Source organism: Zootermopsis nevadensis, unplaced genomic scaffold (assembly GCF_977971745.1).
Source record: "Zootermopsis nevadensis isolate Lab colony 2312 unplaced genomic scaffold, Znev_1.0 Znev_ptg000023l, whole genome shotgun sequence".
NCBI classification, from domain to species: domain Eukaryota; kingdom Metazoa; phylum Arthropoda; class Insecta; order Blattodea; family Termopsidae; genus Zootermopsis; species Zootermopsis nevadensis.
In genome coordinates this window covers 6,519,906-6,539,700 of record NW_028259155.1, presented here as the reverse complement: position 1 = coordinate 6,539,700, position 19,795 = coordinate 6,519,906, and the positions used below count along the sequence as shown (strand labels likewise).

Here is a 19,795-nt window from a genome sequence, read left to right as displayed (position 1 = left end):
TTCAAAATGAATTCATTACTGCGGAGTGTGACATCTCTTACTGGGCGAGAGGACTTGGTGAAAGAATCCCTGATATCTCAGTTGTCTTCAAGTGTAAAGGAGATTCAACTAGAAATGTCCAAAACCCATGTTAGTGCTGATACTACTGCATCCTTGTGCACAGTTCTTGAAGCTATCTTCATACATGCACTGAAAGACACTTTTATGAATAGAGTTTCACAGGCAATAGGTGCAGACCCTGATCAACGACCAGAACCCAGCTGTTGGGGACCCCTTCTTATATTTTCACACCGTGAAATTATAGATCAGGTAAGGGCATGAATTCTTTTATATGTAAATGTTTATATTGAATATTGCCCTCGGTGGACTAGTGGTTGGCATGCTCGCCACTGGACCTAAGATTCGCTGGTTCAAACTTGGCCAAGGTCGATGGATTTTTAAGAGTGATAAAAATCTGTAGCACAACTTCCTTCAGAGGGGAAGTAAAGGCAGCAGTCCCTTGTCTTAGATTTACAGCATGTAAAAGAACCTTATGAGCATGAAACGAGATGTTTCACAAGCAGAATTCAGCTGCCATTTCTCACCCAAGTTTCTCCTGATTCACTATTAGATGGCTCTAGCAGACGAATCAGGATTGAGTAGAAATTATGCAGAGGCAGTGGGCTTGTCACTCACTACTCACTTGCGCACTTAAGAGACAAAGAAACCTCCCACATGGGAGGAAGCCAAGGCTCGGTTTGGGCTGTTGCGCCATAGAAAGAAAAAAGTATTGAATATTTAAAGTGAAGTCTGGAACTGAAAAAGTAAACTATAATTGCAGTTCACTGTATTACAAGCTTGCTATTTAAAGTCGCATGAAATACCATCAAGAACAGAATCCTGAATCCTGCTACTCTTAAGTAGTTAAAGTTTTATTTGGCAGTGACAGCTTATTGATTAATTTTTTCCTTCGATATTTCCTTAATGTTCTGTGTTTTAATCCCCAGTTGATGTAAATGCAAAAAGACCTCATAGCATTTCAAGGTACTATATTTTGTTTTTCTAATGTGCACTTTTTCTCTCATTTTAAATTTTCTGAAATCAATATACCACATATTGTGGGTGGAAAATTCACACAAAATATTTAAGAGTGATTGGTGTATTTACTGCCTGATACTTTGAACTAAGACCATTACAGACAAAGTTTTCTGAAGATTGAATCCTATAGCTACTGTTGCTGACAATAATAATAACAACAAATTAAATTAATCTATTGGTTTATAATTGAAATTTCCAGATGGAAAGAAGGCCAAGAAACACATTTATTGTAGGAAACAAAAGACTTGCTGAAACTAATAACTTTAAAATGTGTCACTACCAGGAATTTTATGAAAATTGACACCCCTGCAAATTGTTTGGGTGAGCAGATGGGTTTCTTCACAAAACTTGTAAATTCGGTTCTATAAGACTTAACTTTTACAGTATGTTTTTTAAAGTTTCTGTACACTGGTTATGATATATTGAAAGTTGTGTGTGCTAACAGACCTGCAGCACTTGCCTTCATGATAAATTTGATGTTTTGGTAAATAAGAAATTTAATTTATAGAATTTTCTTAAAAAAGTTAAAAAAAGGTACCTTGGGACCACATCATTATAAAAATTTTGTTTTGTGACTATTTTAAATGAATATAATGAGAATAGAGGCAAAGACACTCAGAATCAGGGAGGAAAAATGTTTCCTTGCAGAGGTAACACTGAAATAAACTTTTAACTTCACTGTTTAGCTGCAGTGGACCCAGTATATTTTAAAAGATAGTTGAGAACCAAACAAACACATGATTAGAAGGTAGATTGGTTAATGTAAGTAATTAAGGTAAATGTTTAACGTACTTTGAGTTGCATTTTGCACTTTATAAAATAGGTGAGAGGAGTTCAGTTGACCTCTTGACTACTCTTTGAATCCTTACTTTCGTTTACTGCCCAAGTACAGAATTTTTATTTTTTATATGGTTCTTATCTGTGTTGTAGGAAGGAATACTCAATGTCGACATTTGTTTTTGTAATTGTCAAGGTGCTGTTATATAAGCATGAAGCCATTTTCCATAGCATTGCCTATGAGATTTTTACATGCGTCCATGATCTCCCAGTAACAAAATATAGATTGTCGTCCCATTCACTGCTTTTACCTTCCGAAGCTGTGTATGTATTTGATCAACAACATTTCTCAATGTTACATAAATTTACTGTTGATTAAGCATTAATAAATAGTCAAGAAGTGAAACAATTCTTGTTATGATATTTGCACGTTGTAATGTTACAAACTGCGTAATGTGAACACCTAATAGAGATACTGTGTCCATCTGCATATTTAATTTCTAAATTTACTAAATACAAAAGAAAACAGTTTGTATGTTTGTGCATTATTTTATTCTTGAGTGTGGTAACTTTGCATTTGTAATAAATTAACAATGAGGCAACTGAAGTATGCGTAATTGTAAAGAAAGCATTTTGGTTAGTAGGCAGTTCATATCTGTCATTATTGCAGATGTGTTTTCTTTGAGGACTATGTGAAGATAGAATTGTGAAATTTCAGCTGAAATGCATGTTGAAGGTGGATGGTGATACTGTTCTAGCAAATTAAAGAAAATGGATAACAGAATATACTTAACAAAAGAAATAAGTCAGTGTTCTGGAGTTTGCCATTTTACCATCTTTGCATAGATGCTTTAAATGCCAGTGAAAATCTTGCAGAAAAGTTGAAAGTAAGAAACACACCTTGTTGCTTCAAATTTTGAAAGAATATTATGAAAGAGTTCCAGAAAATTCTGTCACATTCAGTTTGTAATATAGTTGTAGTGTTTTAAATATCGTAAGTAGTCTTCATCATTGTTGTGCATTTACTGTTAGGTACTTATAACTATTTTTTTCATGTTTGTTGTTACAGATCAATGCTTTGAATTTGGTTACTACAGACGTAGGCCGTTGCAGAGCATGGTTACGGCTGGCTCTGAATGATGGCTTGCTCTCTAGCTACTTTGTGTCAATGCGCCGTGATGGCAGTGCATTGAAGCCATACTATCGGCGCTCAGCTTTTTTACGTGATACAGAAATGTTAGATGTAGCACAACGACTCGTGGAAGGCATAGAGTCTTGCCCATTTTCTTTGGCATGCAATTCTAGTCTACTCAATGTCTGGACCAATCAACCACTTCTCCTTGCTGGACTTTGGACACCACCGCTGCGTTCTTGTCCTGTGACATCTGGTGTAGATGTTGCTAGTACATTAGACAGTGGTGATGCCGATGACTCAATAAGCTCTGCACTGTCATTGTCATCACACTCATATGAAGGTTCTGGGTTAGGAACAATGTTAGCCCTAAGTGAGGATGAAGCACTAAAAATTATCTTAGGCACACCTGTTGATGATGCCCCTATAGCTAACCCTGCAGTTCTCTTAAGGAATACAGAAGTAACTCAGGGAGGTATAGGAAGTTCAGGCCTAGGTTTAAGTGGGGACGTAAGTACAGTAGAAATTAGTCATAGCCAAATAACAGATATTCCAGTAAGAAGTGATGACACATCTTGGACTGATGATGGTCCGTCTAGTGTCGGTAACTCCCTTGTTGGAAGAGCAGGCTGGTCATCTTCGTTTGAAGAGGTTCCAGATCAAGAGAATGGAGGTGAGATCCACTCTGAAGATGTGGATTCAGTTCTGCCAATCTCTCAGAAATCTGTCGCATCAGCAAGAAGTAAGACATTACTTCGAAGTCCTAGTGAGGTACAAAGTTACCATTCTCTTTTGGAGAGCTACAATCTTCTGTCTGGATCATACATCAAAACTCCTGATCTTAGAGACTTCTTGCAGCGGTTTGATGGCTCAGAATCTGCTGCAGATACTACACCTGGGGCTGAAGCAGACGATCCAGTAAGTGCAAAGAAATGTACTTACATTTTTCCGGTATGTGTCTTTGTTCCCATTTTTTTGGTCCTGTTTCAGATATAATTTTATTTAAATGAGAGTATTTTATTTATTGTGGGCCTCTACAATCTAGCTATGTCTCACTCTTTTTATTGAGTAAATGAGCAGTTTCTTTTGATTGCAGGGCCCCTTTTCCAACAATGGTTGTCATTCATTATCTCATGTCATAATTTGAAGGATTAAATTATTTTTTCTGCTGTACTTAAATGACTAAATACTTGATATAGACACAATAACAATTATTAATAAATGATGTGGTTATAAGAAGAAATTAACATAAACGCTTATTTTAAGTCGTATCCCAAAATTCACGTATTAAAATCTAATTTTGTTATTTACTACTAAAAAACTTGCTGAAAGTTCAATTCATTTTAGCATTACTAAAAGAACTTCCTAAAATTTTGGAGGTTATTTGGTTAATATAAAGTTCAATTTGGAAGTTGTTGTATGAAATCTGTTTTTCAAGAATGTTTTAAGCACAGCATGGCTTAACAGGAAACATGATTTATAGTTAATGTAGGTCAATATATTACTATCAGATATTTGTATAATATAGGCATTTATATAATGTCCAAAACATTTTTGGTAAACCCCTTGTGAATAGATGTGGAAGATGTTTCTGAAGTCAGTTTGTTTTCACAAAATTAGTATATAGTAGCCTCTAAAAGCAATAAGTGCATGTTATGCCAATTTTTTATACAAAGTCATAATTTTGTTGTGATTGTCATCTGTATTTTCATAAGAAATAAGCATGTGAAAGTCTTGAATTGTTCAAACTGAATTTAGAAGAAAACTCTCAGTTTGAATGTTGGCTTTTCAGTATTGAACATCAAGACATTTTAGATGACAGCTTTTGCTTTGTTCAGTTGCATGCAAACTACCCGATCCATCAGAATTGTAATATACCAATATACATAAAAAGATATTTATGTCAAATGGCATGTACATAGAATTTCATCTTTGACCCAATATAAAAAGATATTAGTTATACCTTAAAAACATGCAGTTGTAGAGAAAATAAAGGCCCTAAAAATCTAACTCCAGTGAGCATTTGTGTTTGTTCTTATTTGCATTTCTCATACATTAATCCTGATATAACCTGATCCATTATATTTTGCACCATAACATTTTTATGAAGACACTTATTACAATTTAGAGAAATGTAGTGGAGTATGTTGTTTACTGTGATGTGTTCACTTAATTTCAAATTTCTCAGAAAGGGTTTCTAACCACCCCTATATAATGTACACCTCTTCCTTGCAGTGTATCTAAGGCTTCCAGCATTCTTTCATTCTCATTTAAATAAAAGACATTGTTCACGTTTCTCACACGTATTTTGTGCAATTCAAAGTGATGCTTGAGTTGTAGGTTGCTTGCTTCTGGTTTTTATATTATAGAGGGATCCATTTCTTTTATGTTCCCTGTGCTCAAAAGAACTATATTTCCTTTTTTTATATAAATGTTGCTTAGAGATTACTACTGTCAGTTACATTCTGCAATCTCTATTCCTAGAAGTAAAAGATTCCTAGACACCTGTGAAACATTTCATAGAGTGCTGATTTTTTATTGCTGGGAGTTATTAGCCTCCTGATCAACTACCTAGCTGGAGGACCCACCCCTATCAGCTGTCCTCAGCTACTTAATCAGTATATTCACAACTGTCCTCCATATCTGGAGGTCTTCTCCCCCTTCCGTAACCCAAGGACATGCCATGCTGTGGCAGTAGGAACCTACTTAACATCTGTTCACATGGGAGAACATCAGCTGTTTATGGACTTTAAAAGAACCTGTGATTGAGTGAGAATGAAGTGTTGTACAATATTCTCATTGAATACAATATACCAATTAAACTAGTTAGGGTAATTAAAATGACACCTGTGGTCAATTCTTTATAGATATACATTTCCAGTTCAGAATGGTCTGAAACAAGGAAACATTTTATCATCATTAATTTTCAACTTTGCTGTAGAATAAGCCATCAGGATGGGATTAGAATTAAGTGAACCATATTCTCAGCATGAGCTACAGTATGATCAGGCCTCATCATTGTTGCCAGTCATACAACAAAAATATTCCGTTATTGCTGATACAATTCTGAATTTCCCTTGTATGTACTCTACAGGTGATACAGCATTGATATTCTCATAGAATCCATTGGAATTAAATCCAGTTTTGGTTACAAATACACCTTGTTCAGCAGTCTGTTGCATGAAGTAAAGATAAAACAAACATTTTAAAACAAAATATAACACACAAGCATACATATATCTTAATTTGTTTATGTACTGGTAGCGACTCTCATACAGCATCAGGGATTAAATTTTATTCTAGATTGAACTTAGATGTGATATTTGTAGGCCATGACTATTTCCTTACCAAAATTTAGAAGTATATCTGCCACAGCTTTTACCTTAAGTCTTTCAGCAGATAAGTTAGTAAATTAATGTAGAGTTTAATGTTTTGTTTATTACTATGATTTAAAATAAGGTAGTCATGAATATCGGTAGAACAGTTCCATTGATCTTATAAAAGATTTAAAATCTTAGTCCCGACAGGGCATAATAAATAAAAGCCTTCTGTTGCATTTAGATATTACGTTACACTAATCTTTTTTTCAGTAAGGAATCTGACTTTTTCTTCATCAGTTTGATAACCAGGGAATGTGATATCAGTAGTGAATACCTATTATTGTGATTTATAAGTTTTAACATTGGTTAATTGGTAATATAAAATAAAATCATGTTGGTATGTCTTAGATACAGTAGTAAGTGGAATTGATATTGCTGTTTACCTTTACTATTGATGTGTAGTATTAACATGTTTACTGTAATGAGATACATTAATGATATTGACATGTTTGTGGGGAACAAATCTTTCACACTCTGCCCTTTCAACATTTTTGTATTACTGGTGGTTTTAGTGCAGAAATGTTGGAACATTAACCCCTTCCCTGATTATCCTGAGATATCTCAGGATGATTTTTTCAAAAAAAAAATATCTGAAGTTAATTTGGGTTGTCTTAGGATAATAATTATTTTATTTATATCATCAGAATCATTAACAGTACAATTAAATATTTTTTATAAAAACATGTCAATAATTTAATTTTTATGAGTATATTTCAAATGGCAAATAAAATGTTTTCAGGTCATATTTTCAAAAAGAAAATCAGGGAAGGGGTTAAATTATAGAGAATGTTGCATAAATTCAGTATTCTAGTGATTGTCTACAGTTAATTTCACTTCACTTTATTAAAGTGAAGGAAGTATAATCAATTTTCTGTTTAGGATCATGGAAGAAGGATGGCTGAATCTGAAAATGTAGATATTCTTAAAATCATCATTGTTAGATATTGCAAAAATTTGTCAAATTGTTTTCACACATTACTGTAATGTATTGTGCATGTGCATGCATGTATAATATTCAAAGATTTCAAAAAGAAACTGAACATTAATGAGCAGTTTTGCTGTGTGATAAACATCTTAAAGACATTGGCTTAAGATTGAATGTATACAGTGGTGATAATAAGTTTTTGCAACGTTCCCCAGCCCTTCCGAGCAAACTTTAAATTAGAACATGACCACTATATTATTCCTTCCAGTTTATCATTGATAACCATTCATCCTTTGATGTCATAAATTAAAATAACAGTTGTAGAAGGTGTAAAATAATCTGTATAGACCCTTGCATGTGTATGATAGTATAGTTACAATATTTTAGTCTGTTCATTTTGAGTATTTCCTGCTTATTTAGAAGTAGATTTTGATTCTTTTAACTGTTCTTTTTATCCTTACAGACAAACTACAGGAAGATTAATGTACCCACATATAACATATTTCTTTAATTTGTCTTCATTTTTCTAGAATAAGGATAGAAAAAAATTGTTATTGGAATTTAAGTATACCGATATAAATATCAAGTAATTAGTAGTTTATGTAATATGGGAAAAAATACTGGACTAGAATGTTGATAGTATATATGTAAACACACAGTGGTGAATCTGAAGACTGCTGTCTTCTGGGTTATTACTCAGTGTAGTCTGGTAGATTTTGCACGAGTGCATGTCCCCCCCAAAAAGGAAACAGTGATTATACGTATTACATTGGAGATCATTTTAGGGTTTTTGTGTTCACAGATTCAAATTACACTTCTGTATCAATTTTAATGGACTGTTTTCTTTCTTAGTTCCTGTTGATTGATATTTTAAAATTTACCTGTTTGAGTTTAGAACAAAGTATAAGCTGTTGGTCCAGTGCTGCCTTTGTTCCATCTGATGCCCTTTATGCCCAAATTTTAACTTGCATTTTGCAAACAACCTGGCATGTAGAGACTCCTGACATTGTAATGGATGCTGTTATTGGGCTATCTTCATATCACTTTTTTATAACATTTGTTTCATGTGGGGTTACTTAAGAAGTTTTGAGCATCAAGTTAGTTACCTAACAGATGTATTGAACACTTAGCTTTTAAGTTGCCACCTGTTATTTTCCTGTTATAGTTTTCTGAAATTTGTGTATTTTAAATTACTTTGAGATTGTTGAGTGAGAGTTAGTTTTTATGGTGTCTGTACACTATACTTGGCCTTTTTTTTACTTTTGATTTCCATGAATTTCTGCAACTATTTTCATACTTATTTGCATGCTGTCTTCATTTCTTCTCCAGGAAATGCATACCACAAATCCTTAGTAAACACACAACAGTGACTATTTTTCTATGTCATTTAACATACGATTGTCATCATAAATGTATTTATTAAATATGTAACTCAGTTATCGTACTGCTGAGACCATCTTCATGTGACATATTTAATGACTTTTAATTCCTAAGTCCACTGTTATATGGGAAAATGGGGGGGGGTTAAGTTCATTTTGTGCAGAATTGATTATTATTATATTAAAAAGCTTGTTTCTTAAGTAAGGCTCTTGTCCATGTTATAATTTTAATACAAGTATGTGTGAGAAATATAAAAGGAAGGCTTAAATTGGTCATTCTCTATTCTTGAAATGTTTATTCTTCAGCAAGGTGCATTAGGCTTTTACAAATATACACAGATATTGGATGAACATTATTTTAAAGGTTCCCATTTTCCTCTCCTCCTTTTAAGTCACGAGTGTGTTCTATTTCTCACCACATCCAGGTGAATATATGATTCAATAAATAAATGTTTATTTTCAAATCAGACCCTGAAACTATATAATATTAATTGTAATGGCTGACACTTTGGTCTCATTTTCAATTTGTTATAGTTCTCCTCATTGTATGGACTGGGGTTTGAAGTGGTTCCCACCTCCCCCACATCTCTGTTTGACATTCCTGTAAGTATGGGTTGTACAGTGTGGCCCAGAATAAAGTATACCCTCATTTTAAGTACACAATTGCAGAAACATTCATTTACATAAAGCTACATTGAAGATGCCCTTCGTCATATCCATGACCTTTTTTGTACTGCTTTAACAGATTTTAAAATATTGTTTTGTGTTAATGCTCTTAAGACCTGATGGGCATTTTCTTTCACTCTTGTATGGAATAGGGTTCTAGTTTACTCCTTGCTTAAGTATACACTGGGAGGTATATGATCTGGTGAATTTTGAGAGATAGGGCAGCCAACTCCTTTCCAACTGTGTGAAGTGTTACCAGAAAATCTGTAGGCATGTGAAATGCTTTGCAGCATTGCTACATCTTTCTGAAACCATTGTTCTTGCAGTGGTAGGGAATGAATAAATGTGATAATTTGTCTGTATCAGTATCTAATCTCATTAACTGTCGTCACGTGCCGTGTTTATCCTCATTGAAATAGGGATTGATGATGTCGTGTTCAGACTTTGCCTCATCTTGTCTATTTCTGTATGAATGAAAATAATTCTTGGTGACAAAACACATATTCTGCAACAGTGAGACTCTTTACAGTTAAATGTGGAATACAGTCACATAATAATATGGCATTATCTTCAATAGTACAGTAACACAGCATGCCCCATATCTCATCAAAATTTACTGAGAACAATGCTGTTAATTTTCTTATACTTTATTCTGAGTCATATTGTAGTTAGGAAACCTTCAGTCCACATTTATGATAAGTGTAAGAAAAGTGTATAAAATAATAAACATTGCACTAAATATTTTTTTAATTACTGGTTTACAGGAATTTGGAAGTTTGGTTCAACAGCTGGGAAAACTGGCGACAGAACCAGGCCTTGACAACCAGAATTATGCGTGCAAGGGATGTGGTCATCCTGTAGGAATGAATTTTGGCAAAGCCAGGTCAGATAAATCAAATTCAGTTTTCATTCATCATGTATGAGGTATTTTCTTTAATTTAAGTTCTTCTGTATATTTCTGTGAATATTCTATTCATTTTCACTACCTTAAATATTCATTTCTTCTCAGCACTTTATATGAGAAAAATTCATATTGTGACAGTGCAATAAGCAAACCTGCCAGTGTAATACCATTTATTTTGTACATACTATGAAATGTCTGGCTAACTATGCATTTTTAATGCTTTGTGTTACATGTCAGTGCATTATTGCCTTACACTTACAAATAAATACCCTTTAAGTACTTATCATAAGAAACTGTTATTCTTCTATAAAACATTATTTTGATTTTTATGTTATATTTATTTATACTACATTTTTATTAGTTTTCAGTATTGTTGTCACATATTTCTGCCTGTAATCTCTGTTTAGGTAGATCTTATTCCACTCTAATGCTCCAAATCTCCCATAGCAAAATATTTATATGTGGTACCCAACAAAAGAAGCTAAATATGGAAATGTGATCAAAATACATTCCCAAACAGGAACAGCTATCTTCAGTATTACATATATTTTTTTCAACAATTAGTCCAATTATAGTTACAAGTAATTGCACTTCCACAGCTGACATTGTTATGAACTTACGAAACTCTTAAAATTATTCATTGTCTGGACTTTTTCCATCGTCCTTGTTTAAAAAAGAAGAAACCATTATGTTTTGAAAACTGGCTCTATTTCCGTCTTCAGGCGAGAGGTACCTACTCAGTTGGGTCTGTTAGATGGAGCCAGTCTCCATCACTGGACAACACATGTCATCCAACTGCCTCACCACATCCATCTGAGTCTTGTCAGCAGAATATGGCAAAATAAAAACTATAGGACCTCTCATAAAACTCAAAAAATGAACAGCAGCGAAAACGCAATAATTGACATCAAATCAAATCAAGCCTATATGTCGTCGTAGGAAATTAAAAAACATAATAAGATAGAGAATAACCTACCACTAGCGTCATCTGTGCAGGAATACAATGAATAATTTTAAGTGTAATCCACCATTGACAAAACCCTTTAGAGTTGAATTACTTATAAATCTGTTGAGCATGTTCAGTCTAAAACTCGGACAAGATTGTGATATGCAATCAGTCATCCACACTTAACACTTAACAGTGTTCTTTTTATTTCTGTGTCTCGTCACTGACAGTGGAATGGCAACTACTGATGCATTTCTTACTTCAATAACTGTGGACTGAAGCTGGTCTCCCTTCTTTCAGTTGTGACATCCAGTCATTGTCTCCAATGAAAATACTCACCCTCACAGTCACTTGCTAACAAGTAAACTTGCACAGTACATCTATCTACATGGACATGAATATACAAGTCACATGGGCTAATTATTGCACAATTTTTCTTGCATGTAGACATGTACAATTATTTATTGGGCCAAACTTCTCCTCTCTTCAGTTCTGAAACATGAAAATTAACTGTACATTACTGCTTATATGCATTCCAACAGGCTGTGCTAGGCTATGCATCGGACTAGCAGACTGCTAAACCTTTAAACTGTATAGTTACAGCCCAAACACCAGCCCTTTAGGCCAGGGATTTAAATACCCTTTTCCTGTACAATAATGGTTAAAGTAACACCATTGTGATAATGATGTATTACAAATTTAATTTTGCAGAGTTTGCTCATTTAGTGGAGGATACTTTTGCACTGAATGCCATGTTGGACAAGAGTGGGTTATTCCAGCTCGTGCGATTCACAACTGGGATTTTCGTCACTACCCTGTTGCTCGTCGTTCAGCTGCTTTTCTTGAAGAAATACAACATCATCCCCTACTGGACCTCAAGAATTTAAATCCACGATTGTATCTGGCCATAGAAGATATGACTCAGCTACAGGTGAATAATATATTTGAGACAGTGTGAATATATTTATTAATTATATGTCTCCCTCAAGTTAGTTTTATGTTTTTATGCAATACTGTAATCAACAAAGTCGTATATAAACAAAATTAAGTTCCTATTTATCCATCGTCTTTATGTAACCAATAGCATATAATTTTTTACCTATAGGTAAGCATTTAAAATTTATATCTCTTTTAACTGTTGTTTGTAAACATACATTCTGCTGTAAACTGAAAATCCCCATTGTAATCGCAAAACTGATTTGTTTTCTAGATTAAATGCAACTGTTCTAAGTAAGGATAGTCACAAATGACATTGAACATAGAGGTCTGTACAAGTCAGAATTTTTTAATTTTATCCGGCCTGGCCCAAGCTTCATGTTTGTCTTCAGATATGTTACCCATACCCCATGTAAGCCTTCTTCTTCTTAATGTGCCTATCTGCTCTGGATGTTGGCGATCAGCATAGCAATTTGAACTTACAGCCCTCCAGTGGACATCGAGAACCAAGTTTAGGTTCTGAAGCCAGGAGATTCTTGGCCTGCCAGGTCCTCTTTCTGCCATGCTTGATTGTACTAGGGAATTATAATGGAGTGGTTTCCCATTGCCTTCTCCATCACAGTATCACAACTAGTACAATCAGTATGTGATTGTCGCCTGTGAATATCTGGTGTCGGGTCTTTAGGGAAGTTATTCTTCAATAGCCTTGCCCCAGTAATGACATAGCTGCTGCCCTATGCCATCTACCGTGAACCTGGTAGAGGGACCCTTGCAGGTTGCTACCCCTCCGGTCAAGGGGAACCTGGAGTTCATGTAGGCAGGGGCACTCACTTCCCTGAAGTAGGAATGTCTCCGAAGAGAGTTCCTACCCGCTACCAAAGCCGTACATCCTTTTATTCCAGCTTGAATGGAACCCAGTTTATTCAGTTTTCTTCAACTTGTATTATTATTACATGTTTTCTTCAACACATAAATGCCAGAAATTATTGAATGAATTATTTAACAATGCTGTAAGAACATTTGAGAATATTTTAGTATTTGAGGAATGGTACGAAGATATCAGATGTCAAGATTGTAAAGTGTTATCTCAAACTTTTCTGGTAGGGGCAGCTATGAAAATCCCCAAAAAATCAAGTTGGTGGGATTTGTTTCCAGGACCTAACTGTCACAAACATCAGATGAGCCCAATTTTTATTTTGCAAAAAAAGAATTGCCCGAAAGAGCCCAAAATATTCTGCATAACATTTGATTGCTTTTATTTGAACCTGTCCCGGACCCAGATCTTTGCTACTGGACACAGGTCTGTGTATATCCCCAAATAAATGCATTGAACAGACTTGTATGTGTGTGTTTTGATTCCCTTCAGCTAAAAGTAGCAGCTTTATTGATTTGGTGGAGTTGAGTATATCCCAAGTATCAAAGGGAAGATATGTTTCTAGCGTCATTATTGTCTCCTAAATATGTTACAAATTCTGGCACTTTATTGGTCATATACTGAGCCACTTTATCCAGTGGTTTAAGTATTCGTTGGTAACAGCAGTAAACTAACATCATCCATTGTGACGGTGGTATTTCTCTTAGGAACCCAATTCTATGCAAATGTCTGGATCACTTCAGTGGGATTAAGTCAAAAATGACAGATTTGTACAATGTGCTCTACCATAAGACACTCGGTTTCTTAAATACAGTCCCTGATGTTACTAATATAAATGAATTGCTACTAATATCATTTGTACATTCCTTTTCAAGAAGGAATGCTTTTCTGGTTAAGCCATGATATCTTTATGTTTCTCCGGGAATCTGAGTTAAAGCAGATTTACGTTAACGCTTTGAAACCCAAAACTCATATTTTTTAAGATCCATGTTAATACTATCCTCCCATCTATTCCTGTCTCTCCGTTCTTCTTCTTTTTGTATGGCTCTCCGGTCCGTATTCGGTCCATGGCCTCCTCAATTCTCCTCTTCCATTCGGTCCTTCTGTTAGGTCCGTCTGTCCGAGGTTGAGGTTTCGAAACATATTCCTTTTTACGGTGCAAGGTTGTTAGCCTTGTGACCAACCCCCAACCTGGAGGACCAGGGTACCTGTCTTAGTCTGACCTCTCCCCCTCGACCAATCTGGTTAGGGAGGCCCTACCAGTAGCTATGCTACCGCCAGCATAGCTCATGGGATCACTGAGGTACTCAAGCCCCACAACCACGACAAGGTGCAGGTACCATTAAGTGGGGATTTCTGTCTCTCCCAATCTTATAAATTCAGGTGGTATTCCCATTTCAGTTTTTATAGAGAATCGGTTGGTATTATTCTGGAGTCAAAATTGGAAAATACGTTTCTTAGCAGGTGGTTCATAAGGCTACACAGTACTCACATTGGAAGAAAAGAAATTTTGAAGATTTCTGTCTTCTGGGTTATTGCGCTGTGTAGTCTGGTCGATGTTAACCAACGTTTCAGAGGTCATACTGCCTCCGTCATCAGGGCGATGAATATGACCTCTGAAACGTTGGTTAACATCGACCAGACTACACAGCGCAATAACCCAGAAGACAGAAATCTTCATACTCACCGCTGTGAGAACCTCAAGTCTTACAAAAGAAATTTTGTTCTTCAGTATTTTTAAATGCCGTTACATGACAATTGATGTTTCAGACACTACGTATACAACTGAACCTGCTTCGTGCATACTTATTCACATGCCGTGAACCAGTCATTGAAGAACTGCAGAAACGTGTGTGGCCACGAGAGTACCTGTATGAACATGTGCATTTGTATTCTGTTGCAGTATGTATGAACCATTTTTAAATACGTTTGTTTCCAGTTCACATTTAGCCCGAGAGTTTACTCCGTGAAATGTAGAACACTTCAATATTGCTAAAGTACTGTTTGATTTAGTAGCCTGCAATAATAGATGAATGCCACATGCAGTTTTCTCAAGATGTTTGTGTGGCATGCCTGAAAATGCAACTGCTAGGAGCTTTTTCTTTTAGGCATTGGCAATACTTTATGTAAGGCAAGTTAATAGTTCACACAAACTTATTGCACTCAGAGGCTCCTAGTAAAAATATTTGTGATGAAATCAGTGCAAACAATAATACACAAAATTGCCTATTTCTTTACAAAGATATGTTAGAAACAATTAAAATATAAAATAAGCCAACAAACAAACTATTAACACTATAAAAAAGACACTAGTGCCATACGCCTTTCAAGAGATCATCATCAGTGGCAACAGGGAAATTAATTAATTTAATCAAAATGGTTTAAAATTGGTCTAAATATGGTTTAGAAAAAAAATCATGAAGTGGAGTTATTTTACAAAAGCATATCAAGCAACACTACAACATCTGTTGGTTCTATAACTAATTGGTAGAATTGTTTCTTGGTTTTTATATTCAGTTCTTTCATTCCAAATATTGTATTGTTTAATTGGTAATAAGCATTATTTGCCTTCTTTACTCTATTTAGGATCTCATTATTAGTTTTTCCATCTTCAGTTAGCATGACCCCCAAATATTCGTAGGGATGTTAAAAACAAGTGATGTAATGGTGATCCATGTTGGAATGCCTCTATATTACATTTAATAAAGTCATAAAAATGTTATTCTGAATGGTGTAATGAATTTTGTGATGTTTCAGGATTTACTTCAGATCCCATCGGGCACACTAGCACATGTTCTTCAAAAAGTAGTTTCATTTGCAAAAATACATGTCTTATCATGCTGGCTTTGCTGTCAGAAGGGTTTTATATGTGAAGTTTGCAACAACCCCAAAGTTATTTACCCCTTTGACATGGAGTCCACATACAGAGTAAGTAAATATGTTTGGTATTTAACTGAATGATTAAAAATCAGATCTAATTGTAATAGTTAATGTTAACCTCAGCCAGTAGACTTTTCAGTTATGCTAAATTGCTCTTCAACTGGATACCTGGATTGTCAGTCTGAGTCTCTGTAAATTTAATTTCTTTCAGTTTCCTGACAGTGAAGCTCAAAAAAACACCAAACCATGTTCTTTTTAACACAGTCATTGAATGTCTCTGTTTCATGGCTCTATTCCTGTTGAATATCTTTCTGTCTTGTGTACCACTTTCAAATTTTTATAGGTTATGTTCATAACTAAGATTTAATGATATTTGTGGATTTCTATATTACTACTTAAAGGCTGAATTAAATTATGATTTATTTACATTGGCTACAGATTTAAATATGTGAGGAACATGAATCTGAAATCAGAAAATGAAGGAAGTAGAATAAATTTTTATGTAGACTTCTAATTACATACAGCTTTCTCTCCTGTGCATAGAATCTAATTGAATGTATTTCCATGTTATCTGGGAAAACTTACATTATAACAGTAATAAATGATATGTTACCGTAAAAGCCCGAATGTTGCTGAAACCTAGGATTTACCAAACAGTGTTGGTCAGAGTCTGAAAAATGCTTATGGTAAATGTTTGGATTTACCATAAGCAGGTAATGAAAAGTTTGGGTTAGTTTAGCAAAAAAGTGCTTGTGCAAATCCTCTGGTGTGTTATGCAATTCCAAATGTCATAATAGTTCATCTTGTTGCAACAAGTAAGTCTTGAAACAGCAGTGAAAAAATGTACTTTGGTGATTGAAATGTCTCATATTTTTTATTCCACAATTTTTCTGTTTCTTGCATTGTTTTTATTTATTATTTTGTTTTTGTTAAACTTTTTAAAAATACAACTTACATTAGGAATGCCTGTTTCTAAACCCCAAAAATGGGATTTTACCAACTGAAAGGTAAAACCACAAAATAAGATGCGTATAGTTCTTTTTTCAGACTTTTACCTACACTGTTTGGTAAAACCTAGGTTTGTCTGGTAAATCCTAGGTTTCACCAACATTCAGGCTTTTATGGTAACATATATACTTATTGTAGTATAGTAGATGTTACAACAAAACTTCACAAATATTGTTACAGGCAGTTAAACACGCCCAGCATGTCTGTCAGTCATTATGTAAGATCTACTTTTTAGGGTTCACATACATACAAAAGTAGAATGATATCTGCAGTATATTTATAAAGAATTTTTTTTACATATTAAAGGGAACTGTATGGCAGTTATGAATTTATAAAAAATAATTTTGCAGATTTAAGTATTTAAATAATGTTTCATAAATTTGCTGCAGAAATTTGCATTAGTTACTATGACACAATCTCTGAACTCTCAGTTAACAACTTGTTCACTGTTATGGAATCAAAGGTAATATTTTCTGTGTCTTGGTTTGCTATGCTGTTTACTTGCAGGGTTATAACATTGTGAATAGTCAGTGCTCTCAAGAATGCTTTTATCCTTACTGTTTTAGTGTGGTGTCTGTAGTGCTGTGTATCATGTGGGATGCTTAGATGCTACAAAACCTTGTCCAAAATGTGAGCGGCGACAGAAACGTGAGGACCTCCCTCTACTGGAAGGAGATTCATGACCACGTTTGGAAGTCATGAATCTATTTTCATTATAATAAGTAATTTAATACAGTTTCTTTCAAACTTGTTTTTTCCACTTATATACTGCGACTGTATATTAACACTTGCAATGCTAGAGCCGTAGGTACTTTCTTAAACTTGTATGCTGGCTGAGTTTAGCCATTTTCCATATGCCACAAAAGACCACTGAATAGAGACTTGTTTAAGCTGCATTAACAACACAGAAATTTAAGAAATGTAAATTGCTGTGACCATGCTTTCAGTCTGATTCTCTGCACAGTTACTGAACCCACTGCTGTAAAGCGGCCCATCCACGTACGAGTCTGGCTTGCGAGCCCGGCTTGGCTCAGGTTCCATTGAGCCAAACTCATTTGTGGGTGGGGTTTCACGAGCCGAGTCTGCTATGCATGTGTGGTGAAATATATCCAAGCCTGGCTCACGAGTCAAGCTCGCCGAGCCAGACTCGCACGCGTGCTTTTGAAGCAGTACTTCTGCTGTGTATGGGTGAAAAGGTTATATAGAGCTAATTGTTCAGCATTGAAGGAATTTTGACAAATAATATACACTATGCATCTTTTCAGTAAAATCATATTCTTTTGGTTTGTTTTTTGAAGAAAAATTAGATTAGATGAGAAGGAGTTTGAGTACTTGCTAAAATACAATATTTCCTGACATAAAGCTAACCTGGGTTGACAAGAGCTTGCAACAGTACCAGTGAATCTAAAAGAAAGAGTATACCAGTACTTTTAATTGGTGGAGTCAAACAACGAGGTACTTAATTTTATTTTTAATCAAACTAAAGCCCTTGAACCATGATATTTTTTTGTTACAAAAGGGAATGTCTTTCTGATTCTTATTTTGTCTTACAAATTTCTTGTCTCATTTAGAAGTTGGAAATTGGTGGTCACTCTTAGACAGTCACAAAACAATGGATGTTTCTTTCCTAAATATGGCGTAAAGTTAACCTTTATCATATAACCTCACATGTGGAAAACTGTTATTCTTCATGACAAAGTTTGTAAAAAAAAATATGAAAACCAAATGTTAAAATGTATGTCTTCTCTGGATATTTCCTTTGTTGAAATAATAGAGCATAATTCTTTGTATAATTTTTTTCTTCATAACACGCCCACTTATGTGGGTTGTATAAATAGAGAATAGGAGTGAATCATAAATGAATATGTTATGTAAGCCTGAAATAATTCTTATATGGAAAACCTGGCAGATTGAATGCAGTCAAAACTTTTTACAGCGCCCCTCTATATAACACCAACTTCACATTGTGCCCACAAAAATCTCAGAACAAAACATAAATTCCCCCATGAGCCACCATCTCCCAGCTTCTATGATAATACAAATGTACCCTTAAGCATCATAATAAAGTCTGATAAAGCACCATGCTGTCTTGTTTCCACCAGCTATGCAAAGAACTCCCTGGAATATTAAGTTGTAAAATTTCTGCTCTAACAAATAAAACCTACTCAAGTAAACAACTGGGGAGGGAGTTGGGTTTTTATGTGTGGTCAGCAGTGCAAATGATGACATTCAAATCATGGCAGTCACAGTATATGAACCTTGTAGGATTTGAGATTTTCACAGTGGTGAGTCTGAAGATTGCTGTCTTCTGGGTTATTGTGCCGTGTAGTCTGGTAGATTTCTACCAGGGGTGGTGAATTCATCGCCCTGATGATGGAGGCAGCATGACCTCTAAAACTTTGGTGGAAATCTATCACACTACACGGCACAATAACTCAGAAGACAGCAATCTTTAAATGAACCTTCTACTGCAAGGAGGGGTGTTGATTTTAAAATGGAAACATTACCTAGAATAAGCTGCATTCAGTAACAGGTAACATTCCAAGAATTCTGGTAGAACAGTTGCATATCAACTTTGATATGGGGGAATGGACTCGTCCTTGATTAAAATGTTTACCACACACTTTGAATAGGTGACGCACAGCACGTGTCCGTTTCTTTGCGGTGGTGTTGTATATTGGCTGCATTATAAACTTAGTCTACCCACAGAAATATGGTGGGTGTATGAATCAGTTTGCTAACAAGTGCCAACAAAGCACGTCAAGTTTCCAGATTTTAACAACGTGGTACTAACAAGCATAAAGGTGTTAGTTCCTAGTATGCCCTTTGAAAGTAGAGATGTAGTGAATAAATTTGAAATAGAAACAATTCAGTTACATTCAAAAGTCTAATGGAACTATGATAAATATGC

General features: G+C 34.9%; 1 protein-coding gene across 2 annotated transcripts; it reads left to right on the top strand.

The window, feature by feature from the left end:
• The first annotated feature begins 6 nt into the window (after nucleotides 1-6).
• On the top strand, nucleotides 7-18,966 carry Plekhm1 (Pleckstrin homology and RUN domain containing M1). Of its 2 annotated transcripts, XM_022073898.2 has the most exons (8): nucleotides 7-309; nucleotides 2,924-3,904; nucleotides 9,205-9,273; nucleotides 10,101-10,219; nucleotides 11,898-12,117; nucleotides 14,767-14,898; nucleotides 15,754-15,924; nucleotides 17,451-18,966. In XM_022073898.2, the coding sequence occupies exons 1-8, from the start codon at nucleotides 7-9 to the stop codon at nucleotides 17,565-17,567; spliced, it is 2,112 nt and encodes a 703-aa protein (XP_021929590.2). In that variant the 3' UTR covers nucleotides 17,568-18,966. The 2 variants fall into 2 exon arrangements, with proteins under 2 accessions (XP_021929590.2, XP_087210443.1); XM_087354317.1 differs by lacking the exon at nucleotides 9,205-9,273.
• The last annotated feature ends 829 nt before the right edge of the window (nucleotides 18,967-19,795 follow it).

Coding starts and splice junctions, on each gene's coding strand:
- Plekhm1 (XM_022073898.2), top strand. CDS start 7: ATGAATTCATTACTGCGGAGTGTGACATCTCTTACTGGGCGAGAGGAC. Junction 9,274..10,100: donor CATCTCTGTTTGACATTCCT/GTAAGTATGGGT, acceptor ACTGGTTTACAG/GAATTTGGAAGTTTGGTTCA. Junction 14,899..15,753: donor TGCATTTGTATTCTGTTGCA/GTATGTATGAAC, acceptor GTGATGTTTCAG/GATTTACTTCAGATCCCATC.